Consider the following 21,631-nt stretch of genomic DNA (forward strand, 5'->3'; position numbering starts at 1 on the left):
TATCAGTTAAAAATCCCTCTCATATTGGAAACTGACTGGCAATAGTACAAAAAGTGGCGTTATCAAGCCATTCACAAGAACGTCTATTTCCCATTCTTTCAAATTCACTTTAAGGATATGCCACAGAACCATCCAACTTCCCCCTTGTTCATAAAAAAAACAAGTACAGAATTATGATGATCAGCAAGGCATCAACACATCTACTCTTTTTAATGTTTTCAAACTCAAGAGACCGTTTAAACTATTATCAGTGTAAAGATTTCAAAAGCAGAATAAATAACTTGCATGGTTCTGAGGTATCAAAATACCTCTCATTGCTTTGAATGGAATTACAGAGTGATTCAGCAAATACTTAACTTTAAACACACAAACTGCGTGAACTCGCTGGAATGTAACCCTGAGCCCAAGTGCTTTTCTGAATAGGTATGTATTAAACATAGATTTAAAGATAAGAATGCAATTACCCTGTGTTATTACTTAACAAACAAACAAGTTGCAGGAACCACATAAAAAATACCATAATTTACTCATTCAGATAGTACTGAAATTTAATCTCACCCCAGTGAAGTCAGAAAACATCTTTATATACCCATGCAGTTATTTAATTAAACTCATCATTGTTTAAAGGTATGCTCAGAAGAGCCTTTAATCTTCAGAAGATAAACATATCCATCTCACTTCCCAAAATGTCAAATAGAAACTCCATAACAAGTGCTTTGCTGGGTCAGACTGCAGCAGAATATTCCTTTACGATCAGCATACCTTAAACATTACAATTATTTCTCTGAAGACAAACATTGCTTTAAACGGGTCCTGCAAATCAGGCAAATCTTCCGCCTGCAGGTGTTCTACCTCCTGAAGCCAGGCCTCGATGCCATCCAGAGGGGAGGGCAACATCCGGTCCAGCTTCGCTTTCCATTCATTGATCTTTAAACGGAAAACAAGTGATTAAGTTTCTCACTATTATTTTCTTCCCCATCCTCAAGATACTGATATATGCTCCATAAGCTGATGCTCTAGGCATGCCAGAAAAAAACCCCACCTGTCACCATTTAGAAAAGGAGCTTCCAGTGAAGTCAGCTGCAAATCAGCGATGTTTACCCGAGACCCAGATTTGCTCACCTGCCTGTAATCTCTGTAACACTACAGAGAATTTGGCAGTTACTATCCTTGGCTGGTGAACATCTGAAGGACCAGCAATGAGAAAATTTATAGTGAATTAGTAGCAAAATAGAGGGGAAACAGGGACGCTCTGGACAGCTTTCCATCATGGGGCTGACAGGGGAACATCTCTTCCAGAAAGAGAAATAACCAACAAGCAAGGCCCAACACATCCCACTTGTGGCAGAGGGAGACAACACAGCCAACCTCATCGCAAAGCACTGACCAACCAAATCTCACTGTCACTATCCATACCATGGGAAAGAATATATTAACACACTTTTCCCAGCTGCATCATTAACTAAGCCATAATTATGTCCCAAAAGAACCTTTTAAGCATAAATAGGCCAAAAACTTTGATCAGAAAAGTGCTCAAAGATAATCAGATGCAGGCTATTTTTAACAGATGTCTCGATGTCCTGAGGCTCAGGATGCAGAAGGGTAATACACGGTCACTCTCTGCCTCTTCTTGGGCACTGTACACCACCTCCCCACTCTTCCCTGTGCGAGTTCCTGGGCTAGACTTAGGCTTCTTCATTAAACACAACCATGCTAGTAACGAAGTGAGCTAGAAATGCCTCTGACCTGAGAGATCAATTTATCCCACTCTTCTCTCATCTGCTGGTGGCTTTCGCTCAGCTCAGCTTCACTTCTTTTTGATAACAACACAGGCAGAAAGGGGTTTTTTTCTTGGTGAAATGCTTCCATAAATGACATCATTTCCTAGGGATAAAAAGGAAGAATAATTCATAGAAGACTTCAGATGGAAGCTCATGGAGCCAAGTACTGCCTTTGAACACATTGGTATGACTTCCATTAACTTCAAAGGGTGTGATGCACAGAAAGGCAAGACAGCAGGAAAAAGTCTCCAGGCAGTATTTGGGTCTGAAATTATAGGTGCAAATCTGTATTTAATATAACATCAGCGCGGTCAGGACATGGTTCTCCCCTCCCACCAAGGGAAAGGGAAAATTCCTCCCCTCACAATCCCCCATGGGACATTTTATTACAAACTCTTGGCTACAATATAAACAAAGAAAATTTTACTTCAGGCACAATCTATAGCTAACATTTCAACTCCTCCACTAGGCTGGGTAAAAGCTACTGTTATTATTATCACAGAATTGGTGAAGGCGGCTCTGTAAAGGGCCTATGTGCTTGAATTTGTCCAAGTCTTCAACTATGTCAGTTAATTAAAAGACACTACTTTACTCTCTCCATAAACTCTTGCTCTGCTCGGAAACCAAGCAGCATATATCTGTTTCCTAACAGAAACAATTTTATCCTATCCTTCCCTCAGTCATTTGAGGGCATTTACAAAATTCATTGTCATATTTCCAACTCTTGTTTAAAAGTCTATTTAACACTTCAGTTTAGGTCATGAAGATGAAAAGCTGTTTCTGGGAATATTTTTACTATTTCTTTTTGCAAAAGAAGTTAAATATGAAATGCAACTTACTTTGTACTTCTGGTAATATGTTTCATTCTCTGTGTCGATGAGCAACTTTGCTAACTTCTTCTCCTGTGCAGCCAACCAGCTCATGGCCTCCCTTACTTTTTCCTGGTAATTAGAGCAGAAAATCTCATTTTTCGAATTTGCAAGCCTTGTTTTTAATTTACATTGTGCCATAAAACAACACACATTGAGCGTACGACAAAACCCATTCAAAGCTATTGAAAAACAAATAATAATTCCTGGGATTCTAGTGAGTTTTGGGTCAGGCACTATTACAGGGCAAGGCCAAAGTTTTAAACCTGGCACCTGGATATATGAAGGCATCTTAAAAGTAGAGCCTCACTGCACACCTATGGAAAGGAGATTATCAGTATGGAGATATGTAGATAATCAATTAATACATAGACTGTCATAGGAGAATATAGAGAATAGAAAACTTGGTTTTGCAACCAGTGTGATCTGTGAGTAACAACTTTAGTCTGCTTTACATGTGAGCTATTAAATGTAAAGCTGGTGGTTCTGCACATTTGCAAATCTGTCTGCCTCTACCCCAACATTTACATACAGACTTCAGAGCACGCATGAAGACAACCAGGCTTGAAAATGTCCTCTGTAACAGTTAAATGAAAAAACAAGACAACTTGCACAGCAATTCCACCTGTATCATCAAAAATCAGTCACATTGAGTCTTGACTATGACACAGGAGCATCATAAGGTTCAAGCCAATTCAGCCCTGTCAGTAGCTGAATCGGAGGATCAAACCATGATTTAACTGTTACTGAGTCAGGTTATAAACTGGGTAAAGAAAGTACTTGATACTCTTGGCATCCATGATGCGCATTCATTTAAAAATGCTTCAGTGATAAATCACATGACATACCTGCACGTCGTCTTCAGATTCACGTAAATTCTTGGAGTATTGCAGAAACTGAGCCACATAAGTCATGATTGATCTTTCATCTGGATTCATAATGTCAACATCTACAAGAACCAATACATCATTTACATAATTACACAGCCCTCTAGGCCTGATCACATAATTACACACTATACTGCAGTTATTAAAACACATTACCGGAAGCATGTTTATTTTGCAGCAGCTCAGTTAACATACCATTGACAGAAATTAATATGTAATGAACATTTTTTCCTTGGGAATGTTTTAATATTACATGATGAGCTAATGAACAAGCTTCTCCCATGAACAGGAAAGTTTCACACCCTTTCTTCTGCATATCATTCCTGCATTTGCTGCCAATTCAAAAATCTTAAGTATAGTTGGTGTCATAAAATAAAGAACCTCAGGTATGAGCATTACAGTAAAGACTAATGTTCCATTTCAAACTTAAGCATAGCCTTATTTTTTCCTGTATTATAAGTCAACACATATAGGATTATATTAATCTCACTTCTGATAATAAAGACCAAAAAAAAGCAGATCATTTACCTTCAGGTTCAAGAAGCCGTGGAATATTCAGCTCCAGTTCTGCAATTCTGAAAGCCTCTCTCAGGTTTTCTTTATTGCTTCTAGATTTTGCCTTCTCCAAATCAACTAGACCTGGTCGTAGGGTTTGGATGATGGCTAAAAAAGGCAGTCCGCTTCGCCAGCTTGCCTTGAAATCAGTCACATTGATAGAGCCATGCCTATCCCCAAAATGATGAGAAACAAAATGTCATAGCCTGTTTCCTCAGATGTCCCAAGTACAGATTTAGAAATTTAGAAACAAAATATAAATTCAGTAAAATGGGGTATGAACCAAATGTAAGGAGTTATAGAGGACGTCGCCACTGAATTTCTGGAAAAGCTGGGTCAGACAACAGTACGGCCAGTACTACCAATCCCTATAATTATATATGTTTTTACTATTTTTGCAAAATGACTCTTTGCAAAATGACTCAATGTTTTTATCTTATGTTGCATTCTGAAGACAGAGCTTTGCTGATCCAATATCCTTTCTGAACATCAACTTTGTGCTCAATATCTGTGCATTCTATGAGAAGGAAAAATAACAAGCAAAGCACTGAAGAGCATGCAGGTATTTGACTGTAAGAGCACTGAGTATTGGAATCACCTCTGTCATTTTAGAAAATCCAGACCTTAAAAGAGATCTATTACTGCAAGAAAGATACTCCTTTTTCTCTTATTTAGCTTTGTGTCTTTAAAACATCTTGTATTAAGCGGTGCCTGAACAGTGCTGTGAGGTGTCCAGCTCTACAAGCCACAGGGAATTCTGGGATAACTTTCCAGAAACACCTCATGTATTCTGAGTGTGTTATGGCATGGAAAAGATGTGGGGTTTCAGGTGATCAAATTTAGTTACCAACAATGGGCCAGGACTTACAAGATTTGTTCTTTTACCAAAAACTATAGGATTCACTGAGAACAAAATCATTCAAGGTAATCACAGTTCAGAAAGGATGCTACAAAACGGACAGCAATATTGCTGAAAAAGAAAAGCAAGCAAAAGAAAGAGGAAGATTTAACGGACAGCGAGCTGGTTTTTACATGCCAATCAATCTTGTCCTGATAAAACACAGCTAAAAGAGAAACTTCAGTGCCTGAAAACATTCTCCCAGCAGAAAGTATCTGATGTGCTGATGAAGGCCTTTATCTCCCACTAACAACATGGAAGGATGTTATTATAATATAAAGCAACCAAAGAGCTGGAGAGAAAGGGCTGACATTATTGTAAAACATATTCAAAACATTTTGGATTGAAGTACTAGCCCTTGAAGAAAATGTAAAGCCTGCCCCTTGCAAGAAATACCTGTATCTGTTCTAGATTGTGTGCTGTGAATAATCCCACTGAAATCAACAGAGCTATGTGTACATCAAGCATAAGCAAACTTCTTGTTAGAACTGGGGACTTGGACCTCCTACGTTCACTAGGGTCCTTCTTGGGGATCATGCAGTGTTTCGACAGAAAAACACAAGGCATGGGAATCCTAGAAATCCCACATTTTCTATTTTCAAAAAAATTAATTATTGAAACTTTGTTTACCAGTGCCAACCACAAGGATTAATACTATCAAATCACATAAACATTCCACTAGAGTTATCACACAGAAGGCCCTAAAAGAGAAAAGCCAAACAACTCAATTTACATTGTGGTATTTTATTAGCAGAATTAGATTTGCTTTATTATATTTAAAGGGCTCATGTCAAAACATTGAGGGCCTGATTGATGCTAAAAGTACTGGTAACAACATCTGAAATCTAAAGGATTTTCTGCTAAGCTGTCACTAAGTAACGTTTAAAAAAAAGAGAGAAAAACCACATTTAGAGGAAAGCCGTAAATACAACGTGTAACATACTATTTGTAAGTCTTGGATGGAACTTACAGTGAACACTGTTCTTTTGCCCACAACAAAAGAGCCTTTGTAGCAGAAATCTTCCACCGTTCCTTAATTTTAGCACTTTTTTTAGCTGATCGGCTTGTCTTTGAAGAGGAGTCAACAGCACTTGAACGATCAAGTGAAGGCTGATTGTAAGTACAAGCAAGTGTCCTGGCAAGTTCTTCAATCTATCAGAGATGATAGGAGAGTTAATCAGGCTTCAGTGAAAAATTATCAAGACATCAACAGCAGAAAACCACATAGAATTAGAAAGGACTCAATGACAGCTGTAATAGTTCCCTGCCCCCAAAGATCAGATCAGGTTTTTTTGTTTGTTCAACCTGTACTATTTCATGCTGAATCCCCATCTTTAGGTGTTTTTTTGGCAGGAAATATTCACCCAATGACTTCACTTCCATGTTATACTGTGGGTACCAGCACTTGCATCAAGGGACTTTCTCACTCAGTGTGCTTTTCTACTCCTTCTACCAGTGAGAGCAGCTTGTGGCAGCTGTGTTTTCGGCTGCCAACAGTGTCATGTATTAGGCATGCTGAGAGTTTGCCTGCTGACTCAGGGTGCAGGAAAACCTACTCGATAGACCTGAGAGATTTACATTTGGTTAGAGAAGCTTGGTTTAGGTTAAAAGGTAATGCATACGGCTATGTGCAGTACAAGAACCTTCAGCAACAAAGTACTTTGACCAAGAAAAATACGGGCTACATCTAATACTGTTAAATAACTTTACTTCTTAGGGTTCTTCTGAGCCCCAGTCACCAGTTCACTCCCAGTGCCCCTATGTTAATTCACTGCTGGGCTCTTGCTAGAAGAGAGTTTGGCTCCATCATCCTCTAAACTTGATTAAAACAAAGCCCTGTGCTTTCAAACACCCCTTCTCCCCATAACCTCATGCCACACAAGAGTATCTTGAGTTAACCCAGTATCTTGTATAAGATATATTAACTTGGTATCTTGTATAAGAAACATCACTACGACAGCCTTCATGTTATTCAGGCACCTGCTACTGAAAAAAATAATAGCAAGAATTACACATTGTGAGCACAGCCAACACTGAAGAGGCGGGCTTCCCCTCTTCCTCTGGAGATGGACGTGAGCCACTTTGCACTAATTGCTCTATTTGGAGCTTAATCATTACAGGCCTTAGAGAGATAGGCAAAGTTTAGCCCATTTTTTAACTGGTTACTTGAAAAAAGAATCTCAGTATCTTTCCTTCCTACCATTTACAGCTAGATACTGTTCATTGGGCAGTAATGCCATCACTGCATTGGTGAAGCAGCTCAGAGACACAGGCAAGACGCACTGGTGCATCTCCTCCCTGAGCCATCACTTCAAGATGTCAGAAAATAGTCTTATGCTTTGTACTAATTGATCCTGTTTGGCAACCACAAAGGTCAACACACTTTTGTGCTTTTTCCCCCTCTATTAAAAAACTCTCTTACATTGCTGAAATACTTACATGAAAATGAAATATAATTGTCCAAATTAGGCCAAGCACAATGGAAGGTTTTCCTTCAATAATGTCAGCAACATGAATATTTATGAGCTTGAGCTAGAGAAAAAAAAAAAAAAAAAAAAAGGATCATTGTTAACAAAGGAAATGTTCCACCAGCTAAACTGGCTTTAGTTGTGAATTTTGAAGCTAATACTCACTGATCTGCTCTTTAAAAATGTCAAAGCATTTTCTATGTTGCTTCTGCACTGGAAGGTATTAAATCCTTTTTCCCGTGGCTGTGAAGCAAAAAGAACAGGTTATATCCTCAGTTGTAAAAATTAATTTTATTTTATATATTTGGAAAGGGAAGTCCTGCAAAGATTCACGTATTAGTTTGGACCAACTTATTTCAGTGTGTTTCAATGTTAGTGGTGTAAGAATAAGTTACTTGCAAATAGTTCTATAACTCCAGAGGGATCATTCATATGCTTACAATTAAGCATATCCAGAAATCTTTGATCAATCTGATGATGGATTGAGGTAATATTTTTATTACTCTGTCTTACCAGATGTTGACCTGAAAGCACTTCCAAAAGATCCAAAAGCAAATGTCCTTGCTGTATGTCTATATACAAGTCTGAGATAACAGAAGGAGGTGTATGCTGCAAAATAAATTTCAATGCTTGTCACATCATCTTTTGTCATTTTGAACTCAACACACTACAGCACATCACAGACTACTCTGTTGTTAAAAAAAATGTTTAGCAGTCTTTATTTTTTCAATGAGCTGAAATATAAATCCTGCATCTAGTCAGCCATATCCTGCTTCTTCTAACCCATTATTACATGTGTCTCTTATTCCCCCTTGCCCTGCCTCTGAGTTTTATAAGGATTACTTTAAGCCTCATTTTCAAGCATTGATACTTTTCAAGGAGGTATGTGGCAAAAAAGCCAGAAACTTTGAAAAGGGGCAAGTTTAGAGAAGCACTTAATTCGTATTTGACTTCTTAATCAATGTACACTGAGTACAAATTTGACTACAGAGTTGAATAACTCTTTTCATCCACTTGTGGACAATACAAACTTAGCATGAGCTCAACATCTTCTGCTCAAGGAGGGACAAAAACAGAAATTTTTTCATCCAAGCAAGTAAGAGCCCCACCACATGCTGCATGAGCTGCTGTGTGAAAGTTTAAAGAGCACCTACACTACTGCGTGGTTTGTCTTAATACTTATAAGTCACTAAGGTCATCCCATTAAACTCATGTTCTTGGCTTGCATCACAGAATAGTACTTACCTAAACACAGTAAAACTAATCATAAATACAGAACCTCATAAAAGCCTGAGATGCATGCCACAATCCAGCACAATCTTTCAGCAAGATAGATAGTCATCTACTTACAAACTGTCTCTTACAAACGTCCTTGGATGATCACCCATACAATGCTGTTACACCTATTAAACAAATGCTTTCCAGGGGCTACTTTTTCCAGCCAGCGTCTAAAATTCTTATATAAATTTTGTTTATTCCTAAAAATTTTAGTCTCTGTATGGCACATCTGAATCAAAAAGGCAAAAGTCATCTCTTTCCTAAAGAATCCCCTTTACCCCTTACCTTTGCTAGTATCGAATTTATCCATGTAGTGAAGGTTTTCTTCTGTGTAAACTCTCGCTGTACTGGGAAAAAACAAAGATAAACATGGTTAATGGAAAAAATGATCTGGTTTTATTTTTCCTTCTCAAAAAGATACATGGCATCCAACCCAAGCCTAAGCTCCTTTCTTGCAGATATTAAGATACAATTTAATATTAGTTTTTCTCAATTTTTATTTTAGTGCTGACGTTTGCTTACTTGCAGAGATGATACTGCAAGGACCTCCACAACCATCAAGCTTACTTCTACTGGATGCAGTTAAGAGCAACTAAAGAAGGTTTTCTCAAAAGCTCAGCAAATGCAAACAGCAGAGTGAACACATCATCCCACAGAACAAAATATCTAGGATAACTCCATCCCTTCATAAATGTTCCACCAAATACTCAGAGCAATCATCAGTACAAGATCCATCTTGAAATTTGGCAAAAGCCACGCATGGAATTGGGTGATGAGACCAGTATGGAGACCGTGGTTAGGTGATAAATGCAAAGCTGTAGGTGAAGCCATGCAACAGTTGTCCTGGCTAACTGAAGGGCTAGGGAGACTTATTAGGCTGCCTTTGGGGAATATACCCTCTAACAGCATCCCTTTCAGTGCTGGGCCCTCCCCAGGGAACGTAGACCGTTAATTTGGCCAAACAGGGGCACACGGGGTCATAAAAAGGAGGGAGGAAGAAGGAAGTGTTTGAACACACGTCTCAGTAAAAAAAATGGTGACATGGGACTCAAAGGGTGACCTGTTCACACAGAGATCCAGATCTTCACCCAGGTCTTGCAAGCTGGTACACAGTGATAAACTATCAGCAGTTGTGAAGGGAGAGAGGATGTTGCTTAAGCACATGTTTCAAAAAATCAGAATATTTAAATTGCTTCTCCCATCAGAGAAAAGATCAAGAGAGGGGAAAGCCTTTCACCATGGCTTGTGGGTAGCAGAAATGAAGAAAAGTCTAGTTCCCCCAAAAGGTGAAGCAGAGTTTGAGCAGCAGAGCCAGACAGACCAGCGCCCCGGCCCCATCCCTGGTCATGGCCAGCGGATAGCACCACTGCCCAGCCCACACTCCCTCCCAAAAAAACAAAACCACACCCATTTCCCAAGACCCAGGTGTCACCACCAAAACATTACATCCCTGCTGGACATCTGTATGCAGGTCTGAGGTAACGGCAGGAGGTATTGGCCCCTGACATTAGTCTTTCAGGCCTCAACGCTGTGCAGGCACTGCTGCCAGCAGCCATCCCAACGACTCATGAGAGCAGGTGTGAACACAAACTCCTTTTTCTCTCCTTTACACATCAGCTGTGATTGAAAGCGCTGGGGTTGGCTTCCCAAAAAAAAAAAAAAAGGTCAAAAAGCAGTAACGTTTCGCCTACCACCACCCCCAAGAGGCCTGCCTGGAGCTGCGGAAGGATGGTCATCCGCTCCCTTTTCCCCATTTGAATAAAAATCCAAAAGGCTGCACTGGGTTTTAATAGCCCAGACATTACAAAGCAGGTCTATTAACTGAGGGAGGCGAGATTATGCAGTTAGGAGAGTTGATGTTTTTGTCACCCAAACCACCATCTTTGGCCTGCACCAGCTGCATGGTTGTCCCAGCCCTTCCTCTGAGGGTTGAGGCAGTTGCCGGCCCCTCCGTGCACAGCTGCCTCCGAGGTGGGCCTGCAATGGTGCTGCCTCTCATCACAGGCAGCAGAGAAGCAAAGCCTGAGAGGCGGGAGAGGTACAAAATGGAGCGAAAGAGTAAGCTTCTCTCCCCACTGTGCTGGGTGGCAGGGGAGGCTGCGTCAGGCAGCCTGGAGCAGACAAGGCTTTGGGTCATGGCGACACAGAGGCTCGGAGCTCCTGCGTAAGGGGACAGAGGTGGTATGGTGTGCTGGCCCACTGCCTGCCAGGAGGACAAGAAAGTAACAGTGCATGTCCTGCGCCATGTCCCCGCTGCAGCTCCCTGAGGAGTGGCAGGCGGTCGGGCAGCGTCCGTGGCCCAGGCCTGGAGGGAGATGATGGGCAAGGCGGCTGTGGGGACACTCGCCGCCCACTTCCCAGCTGGGATAAATCCTCCCGCAGCATGGGAGAGGCAGCGGGAGACTCTGACCAGGCCATCAGCTTGCGAGAAGAAACATACCTGGAGATGGGGGTGGGAGTGGACAATCTCTTCTGGCTCTGAAAGCATGCTCTTGAACAAAATGTGACAACAAGACTGACAACATAAGGCAAGTGCAAGACTACTCAGCAATAGGTATGTATGGTTTTGTAGGCTGGGCAGGGTGAAAGACACCAAAAATAATGAAGCCCTTGGGGGAGAAAATCCCACCCTGACTGCTCTGGCCACGAAAATGAAAATGCCACTCAGAGGAAACCGTCCCACACTTTATTACATGGTGATAATTTTGCAAACACAAACCCCGGTCCTGGATGGCTCTTCATCATCCAAGATGACCTGAAGGACTTGCTGCACAGAGCTTCATCAGCTCACGAAGCAGAGCAAGCCGCTTAAGGATAATGCGGCTTCCTGCTCCTAACCCCACCATCCGACCCGCAGACCTCCTCCTGCTTCACTGGGCAAGCGAGTGGCGAGAAAAACATTCACGCATTACATGCGGCGAGGGCTGTTTTGCATCCTGTAGCTAACACACCTTTCAACAGTCCTCCTCTAATCTGCAATACTACGATCCTGTCGGAGCATGAAACAGTCAATTTCCCCTGCTTGCTGGACTGTTTTATGCTCCTTTTTAAATGTCACAGAGATTGTGATGACTAGTAAGATAAGGGCAGTCTTAAAGACACAGACAAAAACACAATTTCAAAATTCTGTTTTGTTTGGAAAACAGAAGATAAGTGCAAACATGCCACACAGACCAATCGACGTCGCAACGCTTGCAAGGAGGACATAAATAGCATGGAGATACTCGGTTCATGTTAGCACAGCACCCAACCACACCCTTTGGTTGAATACCCATGCGGGAGCCATTCCAGTTACCTAACAAGTGATTATTGAGTAGCTGTGCTCAATTTTATCAGGCAGGCAAGGCTGGTATTGCTGGCACTTGAAAAGGGACAGAAAGCAAATATTAACTACTCTGCCTGACGCCAGCGAGTCTTCCAGCTGTAGCTCTTGCCAAACACACACTACTGCTACTGACTTGGAGAACTTGCTTTTGGGGTTGGTTACAGAAAAGATGTCTAAGATGAGGACATCTGGTCTTGTTTTGGTTGAACCTCTCCATTATAGTGTGCTGCATTATGCAATATGGGCCAGATACTGCAAGAGTTGATTCACATGGGCAGCTCTCTGACAAATGTCTCACCTGGCGAAAGTACAAGGCAGTTATCTCACACCTAAGCACACCTTACACCCTCCCCAGGCTACAGCTGCTGCCTAGTGCAACCCACCAGGCTGCTTTCCAAGCAGCTGCTGCCTCAGCTGCAGCGTGGCTTATTTTCCTACCCAAATAAATAATAATAATAAAATCTCCTCCTCAATTAATAACAAAACTCCATGCTTGGCGATATTTCCCCAGACTGTACTGCAGCAGTCACTCTGTTTCCGTCCAGACCACACAACGCACAGCTCAGTACAGATGTGCTTCTGGCACCGTGGCAGGCAGTCGTATTGCAATTTTCAGGCCCAGTGTGTTTTCCCTCCCAGGTCCCCTCCGACTCTACTGCTCAGAGGCGCTAATGATTTAATCAAGCTTTCAAATTCTTATCTCTACCATGTGTTTAATTAATACAGATTTTTGTTTTTATGAGGATGAATGGATTCTTTGTTAGGCCTTTTTATAGGACTCTAAGCGACCTTGGTTTTCTCTTGCCCTAGTTTTCAAAATGTCACTGACCCAGAATAAAAAAGCTATCAAAAAAACCTGATCATTTCCTTCACAGTGAGACAAAACTCACCAAGTCAAAATCTGAGACAGTAAAATAAGAACGGGCTAATCTGAAAACACCCCAAATCTACCACATTTCACCCTGTGTTTTAAAGCTAATCTTCAGAACAACACTCTAGGGAGGAATAACACATAGAAGCAGCGCGTCACGTAGGCTAGCTGAAAATCAATACACACTGCTGGACAATGACTGTTTTATCCAGTAATGAGCTACCAACAAGTGCTACAAACCAGGCGAATCATTAAGGGCTGGAGCATGGGGACATGGCAAGGACCATGGCAGTGCTGAACTGTCTCTCAGGAGGAAGAGGAGGGCAGGAGCGCTGCCAGACACGGTTTTACTTTCAGCCTTCCTTTAACGGTGATTCAGAAAAGGCAGACTTAATTTCCTCTCCTCTGCTGCCTTTCGTGCCTCCCTTACCAAGGTTGGGGATGGCAGCTCACAGGAAAGCACCGTCTCCTCCCTCAGCAGGGAGCTGGGAGAAGCAAACTGTGGCAGAACACATGCAGCCTGTTAGTCTATGCTCATCAAACAATGTCACCAAACAGCAAAGAGGTTTTCTTCTATCGTGAGGACCAGTGCATCACTATCAGCGAGCCATTTACAACTGTGTGCCTTTTTTCTTTTTTAAAAAAAAAACAAACAACTTTTAAAAATAATTATTTGAAATTAATGAGCACAACCCTGTCTGTCATCTTCCCGTCTCTGTTTCACCAGAAGGAATTACCTCTTGCATATGATATTTTTATATCTTCCTTTCACCATTTAGGTCAGCTGAGGCTACGTCTACAGTAGCAAGTAGTGCAGCTCAACACGAACAGATCAGCAGACCAAAAGAGCTGGTGTTCATGACATAGCGTACCCACCACATGTGTAGAGAAGAAAGGTTGTGTTGAACTAGCTCTAGCCTGAATGCCCACAGACAGCCATGGTACCTTCTTGGAGCATTTATTTCAGTTTCATACAAAATAACTCCCTGATGGCTCAGCAAAATGAACCAAAGCATGGTCAGCAGGGATAACTGGGAGAGCTCCTTTAAGACAGCACTGCTGGCATGAATCAAGCAGGTACATGCCGGTAAATGACTGGAACTATAAGAAGAACCATTAAGTACTTGCCAACCCTGGGAGAGGGTGAGCAATTCACCCCTGAACATTTTATATAGTCCCTTGCCTTCCACCCAGTAACAAACTTTCATTTTCTGCAGACAGGAAAGCAGGGAAAAGAGTTATTTCCAGCATTTATGTTCAGCAACATGGTGTTAAGCAATGAAAAACAAACCCAGTATTTTTTGTCAAGATTAAGAAGTTTATCCAAAGCCCACAAGCAGTGATGAAAATATTTCTTCAGGAATTATTTCTTTTCTTTCTACATTATTCCTTTCAACCTCCTTTTCCTTTTGAAAGCAAATTATCCAATTTACCAAAAGTGCTGCTAACTCAGGAAGCCTGCTCACACTGAATTTTGCCCTCCTGGCTTTTTTAAACAGTTTTGCTCCTCTCATTGCCGTGATCCTAGAGCAGCTGTGGCCTGAATCACCACTGTCCTTACTGCCACAACAGCCCACGAAGTGAGGCACTGCAGTACTTGGGGGCATAGTCAGAGGTTACAGATTAAACACCTAAAGACACTAAGACTCACCATTTAGATATCAACACACTTTTAAAGTTAAGGGCTCAAGTGGCTTTTCTAAGATTTTAAAGGAAATCCATGGTGAAGCAGGGATTTGAATATAAGTGGCCTTCAATGCCCTATACTGGTCCCTCAGAAGCCGTACACTCCTTAGGCATTTTAATGCCAGTTTTTAACCAGTTATGCACCTAGTAATACCTTTAAAAAACTGAAATTTATCTAGCAGGGAACACATTTACACAACTATACAATTTATTTCTTTCATTAGGCATGTGAAACACAAAGATACCCATGAACTGATTTTTTTTTTAGGCAGTCTCATGTGTCAGTTGCCTCTCCAGTGCCATCAGCCCTGTCACATGCCACAAAGCCACGCAATTAGGGAAACTGCAGACCAGTTCCTCACTTGGGCAACAGGCAGCATAAACAGGGCATAAATTTCAGTGCAGCTCCTATGGGAGCTCTTCGAATATTAAAAGTCACCCCTGAAAAATCATAATGAACATTTAACGGACTTCTTTGATCATTCTGGTTAAAGAAAAAGTGTAGCTGTAATAACATAGTGGCCTCAACAGATGAGGCATACAGATAGAAAAAAAAAAATGCTGGGTAAGAATTAGGAGTCTACCTGACCTCTGGATGAATGGATGAATTAAACGAGTCTCAGAGAGATATCCTCCTTTACCCGGAGATGAGTCCAATCTACTACAAATTGCACAACAAAATCTATCCGTACATATCACCATATTTTCAATTTCAGTTGAAGAGAAATCATCCATAAAGGATTAGACATAACTGCATGAAAATATTATAATTCATTTATATCATTAAAACACTCTTCAAAAACAGTTTTAGCAGCCGTGTTCTCATATAATCATCCTTTGGGTTACAGTAATAAATAGTAACATGCAAACAGATTTATAAGCAGGGAAAAAAATTAGGACCTCTGCAGTTCAGCAGTGAAAGAGTAAGTACATGCTCCAAACTCCGAGAGCTAAAACACACTCTCTTATGTCTGAATTAGCTCATTAGCATGAAAAGTGAAAACAGAGTTCTGCACAGGTTTGGTGGGAAATGCCACACATAGGGTCTGTTTGCTGTCCTAGAGAAGAAAGGGGAAGAACTTGTGCATGTGAGGGAAAGCGGAGGTTGGATCCTCCCACAGATAAACAGATTTATATCCCGAAAGCAAAAACTATTCCCACTTCAGAGCGCCACAAACCCGTTCAGCTTCTGCTGTAGCTACCCCCATCCACAATAAGAGCGGCTGCATATTCCCAGTGCAGCAATCCTGCAGTCAGGCTCCTCAGCAAAGAGCAGTCATACCTCCTATAGTTCTCAAAAACATTGCCATGAAGCCCTTCTCTTACCAAAGGAGGAGACAAGCCTCCTCGGTTCACATAGCTGAAAACAATTTTGGACCCTGACTGTGCCTCTTGCATTTACAGAAGGCCGAGTGCCAGGCTGGACCCCTCTATGGGGCCAGCCCGTAATGCCATGCTGGGAGGGAAGCTATGGGAGGAGGAGACATAGGACAGAGCTCCCGCGTTATTCCTCCCATGCTTATTGCCAGCCAAGCCCTTGCCACAGCAAAAGTGACTTCAGGTTTCAAAGATGGCCCATGTGCTGCAGTGGAGCATCTCCCTGGCAAGCATCCTCTGTTCACCAAAATGTTTGCAGCATGCCTGGCAGGAGAAACCCTTCCCTTAAATATTTCCCCATTGTATACATCCATAATAGGTCCAGCTTAAGGTTTTTCACCTGCACTTCTAGGTGGCTGCGCAAGGACACAAAACAGCTTTGCTGCTGTTAAGTTGTGCTGCATCAGAAAACTGGGAGAAAGCAGAGGGGTGCTGGAGGAAAGGGCACAGATAATGTTGACCTTAATCTGATTTAATTTCATTATAACATCTAGGACAAAGGGAAGGAAAACAGACCAGAAAAGAAGGAGCCCAAGTCCTGACATCATGCAATTTCATAGCAATTTCAGTTTTCTTGGCAGAGAGGAAGGAGGGTGGTAACTATTACCCTCTTGTTTGTGGAGATCAGCTTGAAAACTGGAAAAGGTTAAAGAGCAATATATAAATCTGAAAAGATGTACAAAGAAGGTTTATATTCTTGCAGCTTTTTACTTCAGCCTCATGATTTTGTGACTAGCTTCATCATTTGAAAATGTCTGGAGATGGGAACACTAGAAACTATATTGCTTTCATTTCTTTACCTGTTTTCTTCATGCTTTTCAAGCTTTATTAAATGTCCTTAAAATATTTAGCTGAAAAGAAAGATGCACTGAGAACAAAGTTACATTTTTACCTATTTTCCAGTGACTTTCTTTACTGCATCTTCTAGGTCGAACACTATTAAGGAAAGTGATTGTTCATCCTTGAACACTCTTCTACCTAAAAACCCACCAATGGAAATTCCACTAAAGCAGGTTTTTAAGATATTAAGCCACTGGCATTAATTTAATAGGATTTCTATAATAATTAGAGCTACTAAGCAGTAACCTCTTCATTAATTATGTTAAGGAGATTCTTCTTCCCTTGTTTCCTTCTTTTTCTTGCCAAAACTGCTGTCCTCATCACAGAGGCTGTGACTCAAATCACAGCCAAACATACCTAAAATGAGTGTTTGGTTTTACACATGGTAGGGAAGGAAAAAAAAAAAAAGCTAATTATTTTGTTACATTTTTAGGCATACAACTTCACAAACTCAATGACCAAACCAACTGGCACATTAAGTAGATCTTGTCCTAATTAACCAGATTAGACAAGTGCTCTATCATCACTGGATGCCTTTCAAGAATAATAGAGATTGGATCACAAAGAATCTAAATGTAGACTAAAATATGAGCAATCCAGAGTAGATCTCGCTCCTACTTTTTTCTTCAGTGCCAACTATTTATGTGTATCTCCTGTTATGCTGTGTTTATGCAATGCTGACCATACTCCTCGAAGCTATACCTTAACCATTTGAAAAGCAGATCATAACCAGTTTTACATTCGTCTTTAGTCACTCAGAAAAGTAAGCTGTTTTTCTAATAGTTACAAGCAGCCACTCCTTGAATCCGAGGTTTCTCTAAAACTTCTGCAGGTGAACCTGAAGACTTCTGGCTGCTTTGCAAATCTCATCCCAAGTTTCCTATTAAAAAACCCTTTTCCTTGAGTGATCCTATTATTCTTATTTCACCCACACTACCACAGATCTGCAGGTAGAGTTACTAATGGTTTCTATATGCCACGTCAGGGAATCTGTCTTCGGTGCTTCATCACAGCTGTGTCACCATTTGCTTGTTTGACCCAGAGCAGATGCTGCAGCGCCACAGCTCCATACATAGGACACGTCTGTACTTTTGTTGCATCTTTAATCATTACAAAAATTGCTTATGTCACTTCTAAGGGATGTCTCTGAATGTTTTTCAATGGCCAGCCACATACAGCTTGGCCCCAGATTTGCTGTGTGTTCATTTCAGCATAGTCTAGGAGCTCAAATTATTACAGCAAAGAAATATAATTTGGTCATTTGAATTTTAATAAGCATGGCTCTTTCACTGAGATGTTGACCAAAACCCCCTATTGTTATTTGACACATAAACACCAACCTGACCGTTCAGAAAATAGCATGATTATTTCAAAATAAAACTCTATATTCTAAAATCCCATGTAACTTTAATTCAGCACCCTCTGCCTTAAAGCTAGATCATGTTTTCCAAACCCATTTCATGGTAACCTTCACCTCAGTCTTTCTACTGAAGGCTGAGTTCGACTGGGACAACATATACGTGTCTGACAAACTGTGCTTGGTGCAACAGTCAGACTAGCTCCTGTCTGCTAGGAGTTTTTGCTTGACCTCCTGAAAACGTAACACTGAAGCAAAACAGAAGAAAATTCACCTTTAAAGACTTTTGCCTTGAGACCACTGTTAACACTCACCCATCAAAACACATGGCTTCAATGACAATATTAGTGCAAATATGGATCGTAAAAGTGACTTGGCAGAATATTCTTTTGCACCATCTGTTTTAAACATATTTTCTCTTAACTAAGCACCATAGTAATTTCTTTGTAAGTGAGCTAAAAGGAAATAGCTCTGTGGAAACATGACTTAGCCCATCCATCCCAGAATAACCAGGCCCTAAACAGATCGAAGACAGCCTCTCCAGCAGCACTAGTCCTGCTGCCTGGAGTACCCCTCCTTGATAGCCACCATGAATGTTTACATGAATATGTTTAGAGGAAAAAAAATCAGTCTTCCAAGGAGATTCTTATAGAAGAAAATTCAACACGTTATTAAGGAAAGACGAAAAAGCCTATCTTACACACTCATCATTACCTAACTGTTCAGGTAGCTGCCATTAAATTGGAACAATTACAAATTAGCCAGCTTGCTTAACAAGTTATAACTCATTGCAAGTAAGGATGAAAGACTCTGACTGTAAGAAATTTGTTTAGAAGCCACAAAACTTTTCTACTTGTTTTGGCCACAAGCTGTCTTCCTACACATGCAGGGGATATAGCAGTAAGAACAGAAAAACAAATAAAATAAAACAAAACAGTACTGTAGTTAATAGCCTCATTAAGACCGCTTAGTGTAACCAACTAATTGTCAGCAAATTGAAAACAAGGAAACTAATGAAATGACATAACTATTTTCATGCTGGCGGTTCCCTTGAAAACAGTTTACGGTAACATGTATTCTGAGTAGCAAAGCATAAGAACCAGTGAGCACATCTGTACCAAAAAAGCCAACAGCTCTGAAAATACCATGAGAAAAGTACTATGAGAGCTGTTACCTTTCACTTCACTGCTGAAGCATCTCTCATATAACACAGAAACATCTGCAAAGAAGCACAGATGCAAACTAACTACACTGGTCTTAACACCAGTTTTAACAGGTTTCTCAGAATTCACTTCAACTTGTGCACAGTCACAGATTTTCACCAAAAATCTACATTAAAAAGGCGCAGAAAACTACAGCAACTTACCTTGCAGCGATAAATAGAGATCATCTATTTCAGAGGATGCCTGCTCCTCTGTTGAGGGAGATGACTGCTTTGATGCCATGTTTAAATCCTACGGATTTCCAAACTGAAATTATGAAAGAAGAAGAAGAAAGTCAGTACAATTTTACATGAGAACTGATGTTCAAGTGTGTGCAGAGACATGTGTTTTGTTTTGGGATTTCTTCCCTTGGTAGGCTGTTACCTTAGTTCAGACAGAATAAAGCAAATGTTCCTACTGCGTGTATCCAAGTTTTCGTCCCTTGTCTCTTTTCTAATGGTGGCCAGCAGTACTCTACAACACGAACCATGGATCCCAGTGTGTCTTGCCATGAAAACAAAAGCACTAGGACTAGAAACAATGCAAAGACAGCTGCTTTCTTTGAGAAAGCCAGGTTGACAAAGGCTCACAGGGCCTTTTGCAGATTTGTTGCTGCCAAACCTCAAAGGTTTTCTTTACATCTTTGTACTCTTCAGATGTCTCTTTCTGTGCAGATAATTGTTGCAGAATGGAAACAACTTAGGCAGAATCTACAAAGATTAAGATGAAATGAAAAAGCAGTGGTTATCGTATGAGAATAATCACAGCTGCTGTCTCTTTCTGGTACCTTTGTTACTCCTCATCCCCCATGAAGGACTTTTTCCAACTCCTCCTTTTTCCTCTCCCTGGGCACCTCCTCTATGTCTAATGCAACTTTAGTGAATGATATGCTGTATCTTTCTTAAAAGTCTAATACTGTTTCTGGTAGTGCAGTAGCTATTGTTCAATTTGCCACTGTTGGAAAAACTGGATACTTAGATACAGACTCATTTTTATCAAGAACTTACAAATTAAACAAATTCAGAAAGAACTACAGCTGAAAATTAAATAGGAGCTCACCTTAAACAAGCTTTGTTGCCTAAATAACTGCAACCTTTTCATCAGAAGTACTAGGGTTTACACATCATATAACTGATTTACCAATTATACGTCAAAATAAAGCACATGAATAAATGAGTAAGAAAATACAACATTAAAGAATGCCAGAAAATTTTTTACATTCAGCCCCTCGTGCACATGAACATGAGGCAGCCTTTGTTTTCTCCACTATATACTATTTTTCCTCAGTCCCCATCTCCCTCACTGCACAGAAAGGACAACATGTGTTTAATGAGGAGTTATTCAATATTTTGTTTTCCTCACCCTGAACAATGTGTGTCCTTGTGCTTTATCCAAGAGCTGCTCTGATGACAGGATTATTAAGTCCTCACAAGATTTTCTATGGCAGTCATCACCCCAGCGTCTGAACACTTCACAAACATCAATCAATTCACATTTGCAGCATCTACACGAGATCAGGGGTTACTGACCACATTTAGAATCACAGAACAGTTTGGGTTGGAAGGGGCCTTTAAAGATCTTCTAGTCCCAACTCCCCTGCCATGCGACATCATTTTACTGATGACAAGCAAAGGCACAGAGAGAAAAAGGGGAAAAATAAAGTTGCTAATTTGACTCTGATTTTCCACAAAAATAGATATTAGTTCATATGGCCAAAGCACTGATTCCACCTGCTGCAGTGAGTATACAGTGTTTCTGCAAGTCACCAACAATGTATACCTAAAACTCAAGGCATCAGATTCAAGAAAGGGGAGTTCTAGCTGGGGCAGGTAAAGATGAAAGATATCCAGGTTATCAAAGAAAAGAGAAAAAAATGTTTTACAGGAGCTTGGCTTGCTTAGCCTAGCGAAAAGAGGAGGAAAAGGACTAATTTGACCTTTGGCAGGCACAAGAACAAGATGATATAAATAAGCCATGCCTTGAGGTTAGGATGGAAATCAGAAGATTTCTAAATATTGGGTTCTAACAAAGCCTCCCAATACAGGCAACTGGCACAAAGACTTTATGTGATTTTAAGATTGGAACTGTTCCGAAATAGTTCGGTTCAGAAAAAGTGGTTGCCTTTATTAAAGGGACACTCGGACTTCCAACCACGGAGAGCTCTCAGAATTCCTCTGTTCTCAAGCTGGAAGTACGAGTTTCAAGTCAGACGACCAAAAACTAACCATACAGTTAGC

General features: G+C 40.8%; 1 protein-coding gene across 5 annotated transcripts in view; it reads right to left on the bottom strand.

Annotated features, from left to right (window-relative positions):
• The window catches only part of SYNE2 (spectrin repeat containing nuclear envelope protein 2), a 190,906-nt gene that overhangs the window by 159,084 nt on the left and 10,191 nt on the right, over window positions 1–21,631 (bottom strand). For 4 of the 5 annotated variants that reach the window (XR_010070850.1, XM_063333544.1, XM_063333541.1 and 1 more), the window contains exons 2-12: window positions 19,559–19,661; window positions 9,022–9,083; window positions 7,972–8,067; window positions 7,624–7,701; window positions 7,430–7,522; window positions 5,961–6,142; window positions 4,066–4,262; window positions 3,499–3,599; window positions 2,621–2,722; window positions 1,747–1,884; window positions 763–927 (exon numbers count right to left, since the gene is read on the bottom strand). Coding sequence is in view for 4 of the 5 variants with exons in the window: in XM_063333544.1 (XP_063189614.1) it covers window positions 763–927; window positions 1,747–1,884; window positions 2,621–2,722; window positions 3,499–3,599; window positions 4,066–4,262; window positions 5,961–6,142; window positions 7,430–7,522; window positions 7,624–7,701; window positions 7,972–8,067; window positions 9,022–9,083; window positions 19,559–19,637 (1,293 nt within the window). In the remaining variant the exon portion in view is untranslated. The remainder of the gene's footprint in view (window positions 1–762; window positions 928–1,746; window positions 1,885–2,620; window positions 2,723–3,498; window positions 3,600–4,065; window positions 4,263–5,960; window positions 6,143–7,429; window positions 7,523–7,623; window positions 7,702–7,971; window positions 8,068–9,021; window positions 9,084–19,558; window positions 19,662–21,631) is intronic. The other variant, XM_063333543.1, reaches the window with a different exon arrangement.

The sequence above is a fragment of the Chroicocephalus ridibundus genome, chromosome 4 (assembly GCF_963924245.1).
Source record: "Chroicocephalus ridibundus chromosome 4, bChrRid1.1, whole genome shotgun sequence".
NCBI classification, from domain to species: Eukaryota; Metazoa; Chordata; class Aves; order Charadriiformes; family Laridae; genus Chroicocephalus; species Chroicocephalus ridibundus.